The sequence below is a fragment of the Urocampus carinirostris genome, chromosome 11, assembly GCF_059441175.1.
Source record: "Urocampus carinirostris isolate Australia breed hairy pipefish chromosome 11, RoL_Ucar_1.0, whole genome shotgun sequence".
Taxonomy (NCBI): Eukaryota; Metazoa; Chordata; class Actinopteri; order Syngnathiformes; family Syngnathidae; genus Urocampus; species Urocampus carinirostris.
The window spans coordinates 94541-103209 of record NC_142359.1 but is presented as its reverse complement, the minus strand read 5'-3'; the positions used below and the strand labels follow the sequence as shown (position 1 = coordinate 103209).

The 8669-nt window shown below is 40.6% G+C and overlaps 1 protein-coding gene across 1 annotated transcript; it reads right to left on the bottom strand.

Moving 5' to 3' along the window:
- Window positions 1-1291: 1291 nt before the first annotated feature.
- On the bottom strand, window positions 1292-8600 carry golt1ba (golgi transport 1Ba). Its single transcript, XM_088348146.1, has 5 exons — window positions 8414-8600; window positions 5979-6070; window positions 5688-5866; window positions 5373-5454; window positions 1292-2347 (listed from the first exon to the last, which is right to left on the bottom strand). The coding sequence occupies exons 1-5, from the start codon at window positions 8436-8438 to the stop codon at window positions 2309-2311; spliced, it is 417 nt and encodes a 138-aa protein (XP_088204272.1). The 5' UTR covers window positions 8439-8600; the 3' UTR covers window positions 1292-2308.
- Window positions 8601-8669: the final 69 nt, after the last annotated feature.

Here is an 8669-nt window from a genome sequence, read left to right as displayed (position 1 = left end):
CATCTATCCCAAGCACACACTCTTGCATCCATTAAATCAAACCACCTTAAATCCAGGACACGTTTCACCCCACCCATCCTACTTAATTTGGGTCCTCCTCTCATTCCATTTCCCACCACTTCTGCACGACATACTCTTTTAGTCAAACGGCATTCATCCATTCTTTCCATATGTCCAAACCCTCTCAGGAAGTTCTCTTACCCCACACCAGTTCTTCTCCTTACTTGCTCATGCATTCACCTATCCAGTCCCACGCAATAGGGGAAGTTGCTCACCTTGCCAAACATTAATTTGAGATGTTTCTGCAAATTTGTTGTATTCTTTCCTGGCCTTTTCCATTGTAGATTATAATGAAATGTGGATTATAATCGAACTACAATAGAAATTTCTCACATCTAGTCTTGTAGGTGTATTTGTAAAGGCAGAGTAAAACATGGAATGGCTCTTTGTTGGTATGCAACTGATCAGGTAATAGGGGGCCCCAGATCAAAATTGTGTTAAGGGCCCCATGAAAACTAGGGCCAGGCCTGTGCACACATGTTAAACCCTTTCTGTGTTTTACAGACTAATTTGTATTCAGGGGCAGCAGTTTTGAAGTCATGAGATCGAACCTTCCTGTGTGGAGTTTGCATGTTCTCGCCGTGCTTGCATGGGTTTCCTCCCACATTCCAAAAACATGCATGTCCGGGTAATCTGCTTGTCCAAATTGTCCCTAGGTGTGACTGAGCGGGTGAGTTGTCTGTCTGTGTGCCATGCGACTGGCTGGCAAGCAGTTGAGGGTGTCCCCTGCCCACAGATAGCTGGGATGGGCTCCAGCACCCCCGTGACCCTACTGAGGATAAGCGGTGTAGATAATGGATGGATTTGTATTCATTGGCAGTCTACATATTTGTTCTTCGATACAAGACTTGGAATGTCTACTCCAGTATTGCAAAAACATTCATCTTATCAACTCACAAAGAATATTCTAACTGGAACTGGTGAGCTGCCTAACTAAACTTTAAACATTAAAGGGACAGTGTGTGATATTAAGAACCTCCTAGTCGTACAAAAAAAAAAACTTTCATTCAGTAAAGAGACTGATTTGAATATTGAGCAATATTATATTAACTATCACTCCAAAGTTAATTTCTATAAATATTCATTGGTCAAAAATGTGTATTTCATTTACATATAGAAATCTCTACCTGATAGTCTCCGCCATGTTTGTCTGGTATCTTGCTGCTCGAGACGAAAACCAGCGGTCATTTGGTACTGGTTTTTGTTCGCATGAAGACAATATAGTGCCATCTAGTGCTCAAACATTACACCTTTAATGTCTTTAATCAAAATGGTCCGTTCTTAAAAATGGCGGCATCTGAAATCAAATCGTCCGGTTTATATTGACCGAAAGTCCGACAGAATTTTAAATGAAGCCGCAAAAGAAAATAGAGATTTGCTCATTCAAGTCAAATTAAGATTTGGTTTGTCGTGTTCAAGCGATTTCGGCCAAACAGTTTTTCTTCCTACTTCTTTAGTGACAAATGTTTATACAAAATACTGAAAACACACAATGTACATTTCAGATTCGGGGAAAGTTGGTAGCATACCTCCACCGCCGATATCAACATCTCTACCTTGCCAAACGGGAACAGAAATTGTATTTCAATGAAACCAAAACAGTGAAAATACTTTGTCTTTGACCGCAAATTTGGGGTTGGAAGCAATTCACTTGTGGACGCGCCTCGATATACAAAAGCGATATCGTTTGAAAATGGAATCTGCATTTAAAAGGCCTACCGATCACAATGCACCCAACTTACCTTGGATGGACTCAACCATAATGTCAACATCTTATTATTTTCACATTCATGTGTTTAACTGACTCATCCTCAACTGTAGGTGGCACACCTGATATTTAATACCGTAGAGATTGGCTTGATTAAACGCCTCATCATCATATCTCAAATAAAAATTCTGCACTTAAAAGCTCTTTAGAACGTAAAGCAGAGGCACAAAAGGACAAGACGGCATAAACAGTCCACTATTCATTCTGGCACAAGGTTGTCGGTTCGATGCTCCACATATCTTGCGACGCCTTCAATTCCCCACTTTCGCACGAGACTTAATCAATTGGGACAGAGTATAAACCGTGGAACTACTGGTGGGCAGTGATGACGGGGAAATAGAAGCAGTCTTTCTTTCTCCGCCTGCGGGGAGATGTTGTCACTGAGTGTACGACCTGAGCAACTTCAAATTGTTTCCAGTGGCAGATTGCGTTGCGTCCTTCGACCCGCTACACTCAAATGAAGACATCTCGGTCGGTGTGTTACACCATGGTGTTGCTCTCGCTCGCTTTGTCCACGTACTGGAAAGAGAAGAAGAAAAACATGGAAGATGACAAAACAGGAGACGGCCGGTGGCAGGGCAGGAAAAAAAATCATCCGCGTCGGTCTGCTAGGATTGCTCATTGTGAAACGGCAGCTTGAGCCGGATGCCTTTAGCATCAAGCTCCCACTTGTCTGCCCTAACCCTGAGATGAGCAGTTCATACACCTTTTGTGTCCTTTGTTGTGATTGTATCCTCATTTATGGAGTTTTTTTTTCACCACCTTAACCAACATATTTATTCGCCTCATCGTTTTTTTGTTCATAAATATAGGCCCATATTGTGATGGATTTGCATAATATGATGGTGACAGTTATATAATAACAATGTTCAACAACACCAATAAGAATAGACATATAGTTGATAATGATAACACAACAATCAACATAATAGTCATGATAGTCACAATAATAATAATAAGCTTAATTATTAGCTTGACCCATCTATTCAATGTATAAGGTTTCTGCTAGTTTATAATATTTGGATACTAATACTTAGTTGATACATGCGTTTAGGTCTTGATCCGACAACCTTACATTGATCGGAATAGCTGGATCGGATGATTGAGGAACCATGCTTCATAATGGAATGACAATTTTTGACTCGATATTCACTTTAACCCTCCTGTTGAAACGCTTAATAAAATGATTAATTAGCGAAAAGAAAGAGAAAAAAAATCACATTTTTATTATGGATCAACCGATACGTGTTTTTCAGGGCCGGTATGATAATTTGTATCAAGAAGAGGCAGGTAACCGATATTCATTCGCTGTAAAAGCTTAAAAATTGACATGAGAAATTGTCAAAAATGCAAACATTACATAAATTCAGATAGAAATTTAACAGCTATCTGAAACCTTTAACAATAAATGCATTAGAATTTCAACTCAATTGACTTATCTTTCACTTCAACAAAAAAATAACAGTACAGAAAATAAAAAAAATTCAACAAAGCTGGCGAATAGAAACATTTTAGAGCCAGAATGATGAACTCATGTTATGGTAACAGCTAATCACTCAGCCTTCCATTTTAGCGTGCTTTTGTATCCCCACTCTTAATCGTGAACACACAAGCTTTATTGACCAACTCATGTAAATGTATTAGTCTCCATCTGAACGTGCTTCCCAAAAACAAGTAAACTACACTTTTGACGCTATCTCTTAATCACACGCAGTTTTCTAGCAAGGCGCACAGACTTTTTAAAATCTCAATATTAGCAACCGCCCCCATTCTGCAGCGTGTTGACTCCGGAAAGCTTTTGTTTGAGAAAGGGAAAGTCCTGGTCTGCTCTTCTTACCCAGTTTTAAATATATTCAATCCACCGAATACATACATAAAAAAGCCGATATCGATATCCGCCAAATCCCCAAATATAGGTGCCGATAAAGGACAGAGTAAACTAAGCTTTCGTTTCTGCTTGTTCGGTGTTAAAATGTCGTCAGACTGTGTGCCAGAATCCGAGAAAACATTTTAGTGATCGTAATTTGAAGTTTTCCGGGATCCCAGCTGACACTCCTGATCAGAAAGAAAAGAGAGTTGTAATAAAACGCAGCAAAGCGAAAAGATTGGACCAAGGCACTCATCTCCTCGGGTTTGCAGCACACACTTCATATCAGGTAAGAGACATTAAATGTTTATTCAGATTCAGATCTACTTTATTGTCATTCTAGTATATATTGTTATCGAGTCCATAATACTTATTGTATCGGAAAAGTATTTTGTTATTTTCTTAGCTTCAGCTAACCGTAAGAGTGTAGCCTCAATGCCATGGAAACCAGGTGGAAACATATGTTGGCCTGGAGAGGGATAGGCGATATCAGGCTGTACTTGCCCAAAACACAACAGTAAATGGTGACCGTACCACCATAGTGGTTAAGAGATCCAACCAACCAAGTATCTGATTCAATACTATCTGAATACTGTTCATCCAAAAATTAAATGCATCACCCATTTCTATTCCTCTTGGCCTTTATAGCATTTTTTGTCCCAATGCGCAAAAAAATTGTCATCGGGCAACAAACCTATAAACAAATGTTTAACACATAAAGCAGTAAGAGAAGCCGTGTATGTTTCTTCCAAAGAAATCACCTAAACCGATAGGAATTTGACATTTTTTCCCCTTAAGATTCCAGAAATGAGTGATAATAGGTGTCCGCCCAGGGTATTTTGCAACAAATTGCATGCAAGGAAAATCGACAGTGACTGACCACGATTGCTGATTATCCTAGGAAGGCTTTGAAAAACAAAAAGGACAAAAACAGTCATCCCAAATGAAGACACCATTGCAGGGCCAACCTGATTAAGTGTTCCATTTTTGGATCTGCTGAAATTACAATCAATAAGGAAGGTTCGTTCTTAATGCCCAAAGAGGAATACCAACATTTCCCCATGAAGCGTTTTGATAGATAGTTTATTCATCCCCGTAGGGAAAGTCACACTTCCAGCAGTATCCTTGTGTTGAAAAATAAAATAATAGAATAAAGATAAAGAATACAAAAATAGCCAATATAACGTTTTGTTGTAGAGTATTTAAATAGTGCTACGGAATATACACACTGTCATAAAAATAGGGTAATATGCAAATGTGGGGGTGGGGTTTCATGTGGGCTTTTACTCCCCCGGTTGGCGTTAAAGAGCCTCATGGCATGAGGAAGAAATGATATCCTCAGTCAGTTTTGATGCTTTTTTTTTAAATCAACTGAAAAAGTTACATTAATGATATGGATAACGCATCGCTCAACATTTTTTATGTTCCACCACAAGGGAGAAAAAGGTATTTATTGCCAGGCCAGGCCCGTCCCTCACCTTTATCGATTGTTGATAAAATTGGCCTCTGGCGAGATCGTCGCAACACACTCGGACAACGCTGCCCGTACTGCATATTGAAGGGACTATAAATGGTGTAATTGCATTTTATTCTAGTCATTTCTGCTAAATTGAGGTGCCTGACCTACTCGCTGCTGTAAATAACCCCCAAAACAAACTTGGATTGGAAAAGACTTACTGCACTGATGAAGGGCAGGTTTAAGATGGACCCAAGGACAGGTATCCTTCTGATAAAGCCTATTACAACGGGAAAGAAGCCTCTGGAACAGGGACAGAAATGATTTGTATTATTAAAAACAAAAGCAATACAACAACATCAGATTTATATAACATAAGATAAAGCAGCTATACCATTTGGTAATGAGTTATGAACTTGAATTGAGAGCTATTACTTCGTAAAACAAGCGCAGCCCTAAAAACACGTGACCCGGGGTTCCAAAATTGGCCTTTTTCTCTTAAAATACAGCTTTTGCCCTTCCTCGTGAATTCTTACCTGAATAAGAGGAAAAATCCATACACTTCCAGCACGACACCGATGATGGGCCAGCCGACGAGCACGATGAACACACCTCCGAGGAAGAAACTGGTGGCTTTCATTTTGTGCTTTTGGAAAAAGAAGCGGAATGTCCTCTCTAAACCGATAACGAAGGCGAGTCCTGCGACAAACAGGATCTAAAGGACAAAAGAAAAAAAAAATGAAACAATATAAGATTCCAGAGTTTACAATAAATTGATTGTAGAACGTCCAAGAGTCATTCCCATCCAATGGGATTTTCACACTCACGTTCCCGATTGCCAGGAGTGCTTTGTCAAAGAAGAGGATCATTCCAAAGAAGAGGAAAAACACGCCGAAGCCCGTTAACCCCATTCCAATTTCTGCGGGGAACATATGTAACAGAGTTGAAATTGGATTGTTTTTTTCAATTCTCAGAAAATCATAGGCGCCGCCGCGAGCGGCAGCCATTCCGGCAGCTCCGTGTTATTTCGCTCTTTTTGTGATTTCTTGTTTTATGTGTCTGCTTCTATCTTCGGTGATTTTTGTCCCCTTTGACAACTATCTTTTCTATCCTATGGTTAGGGGTTTTAACGTTTATTGGAGGAATCAACTCCTTGCCCTCAAGAATTCTCGTGCCGTTGTGAAGAGGGGGCCCTATCGTGGATGCAGAGCCCGAGCTAGCTAAGCGGCTACCAAATTAGACCGACGAACGGGATGTGCCGGTGAAAAATTTTAAAGCGTACAGGGAGTGCAGTTTGCTGTGTTTTACGGAAACCTGGCTCACGTCTAGCATCCCGGACGCTAACGTAGAGCTACCCGGCTTCAGCGCTGTTAGGGCAGACAGAGACACAAAAGCCTGCGGGAAGCGGACCTTCAGCTATATCACCTCGTGCTGAAGGTAAGCTGTGCCCAATATCAGTTTGGGTAAAAGTTCGTATTTTGCTAAATATAGGAGATGCTTTCACAAACTATTTTTGTATATAAATGTATATGTCGTGCTAAAAGATGTATATTTAAAAATTGCAATGTCTCGTTTTTTGAAATGTTCATGTTTTAGATGTATGCAGTCGTGCACAGACGCTCTGACTTCTTTGTTTTGTTTATTGAATGCAGGCAATAAAGCGGGTGACTGTGAACCCTTGTGTCGCGCATGATTGAGGGTGGTTACACATACACGCGTCCTGTTGATGTAAAACACGTTTGTGGATCGATAGATAAAGTAAAAAGGTCTCCACAGTCATAACCAACAACCACTTTCGAACTGTGACAGATGACTTGTTCACAGAGGCCTAGCTGAGCTGTCGTCGTTGTTGAGACACTCAAGGCGCCGTAGTTCTCCGAAGGAGAGGGGGCTGCGACTGTCTGTGCCGCCAGGCCTGACGGTTACCATCTTGCTCATTTATCAAGGAAGGAATGACTGCTGTGAAAAATCAACGGTATTAAAGTTTCTATCTTAATCTTATTTTGCACGGGAAATCTGAGAATGTCAAAAAGTTCAAGAATTTTAAGGAAATGGGTATTTGCATAGTCTTTCTGAGCATTTGCATGCAACTTACTGGGTATGTAGACTCTTAATTTGAATATGACCGCCTGACTGCATCAAATATAATAAATATGACGTCTACTCAGATGAGCTAAACTAGAATTAAGGCTTACTACAATGGCATTTTATGCATAGGCGGGAAACACCCCATGAAAGAAAACATGAGGTAAATGCATGAGTAAGTGTGTTTTAAGAGGGGGGAAACACAGAAATAATTTAATTGTTTAGCTTTTAATCACAAGATGTCTCAAAGGGCTGTACCGAATAATACAGAAAGCCAACACATATATTTCTACCGGAATACATGAATACTAAAAATATCCAACAGCAGATGTACTACAAAAATCCTACCTACAGAAATACTAAAATAATAATACCGTTCCACTGAAAAGCTACAAAATATTTCATAATTAACACAAAAAGGAAAAGTCAAGTCATAGTAAGGGCAGCACGGCGAGGCAGTGGTTAGAACGGGTGCGGCACACAGTTCTGAGGTCATGAGATCGAACCTTCCTGTGTGGAGTTTGCATGTTCTCCCCGTGCTTGAGTGGGTTTCCTCCGGGCACTCCGGTTTCCTCCCACATTCCAAAAACATGCAATTCAGGTGAATTAGCCAGTCCAAATTGTCCCTAGCTGTGTATGACCCGGCGAATTGTCTGTCCCTGTGTGCCCTCCGACTGGCTGGCAAGCAGTTGAGGGTGTCCCCTGCCCACTGCCCAAAGGTAGCTGGGATGGGTTCCAGCACCCCCGCGACCCTACTGAGGATAAGTGGTGCAGATTGGATGGAAGCAAGTCATAATAATTATGTAGAATTTCTATAGTAGTATTTTTTTTAGTATTTCTGTCATATTTTTGTAGAAACATTATCTATTGGTACTACAACAACTCAGTATTATCAAGGCAAGATTTATTTTAAATGCACAAGCGAGAGCAATGTGGTAGATTTCTGATTTACTACATTTTATGAAGCAATTTCTTATCATTTCAAACGTTGAACGTTACAGCAAGTGCAGTAAATTCGAAAAGAAAACATCAACGCACAAAAGAAATTGACTCAAGTGGAACATGAAATAAACAGGCAGAATTCTTAGCCTCAACGTGCTAACCATTAGCTAAAGGGCTCAAGAAGCCAGATTGGTACAAAAAGGCTAATCTGATGCTCAGTCATACGAAGCCTTACTTTGCGAGTCCGTCAAGGAGATCATCTTGGCGCTAAGTGGAGCAGCGAGCCTCAAAGAAAATTAAAATAAGAAAGTGTTCATCTAAGAATGTTGGTGCTAACAGATGCCGCCATTGAAGCTCCGAGCTGCCACTGCAGCACAGCCACGTCTTCCCGAAACACGCCTTCGCCTTCTGACCATTTCCGGGAGAATACTGCGTTGCGTTCAAGGCCGCAATTGTTTCGCTACACGAACCGCAAACTTCAAAAAAAGAGC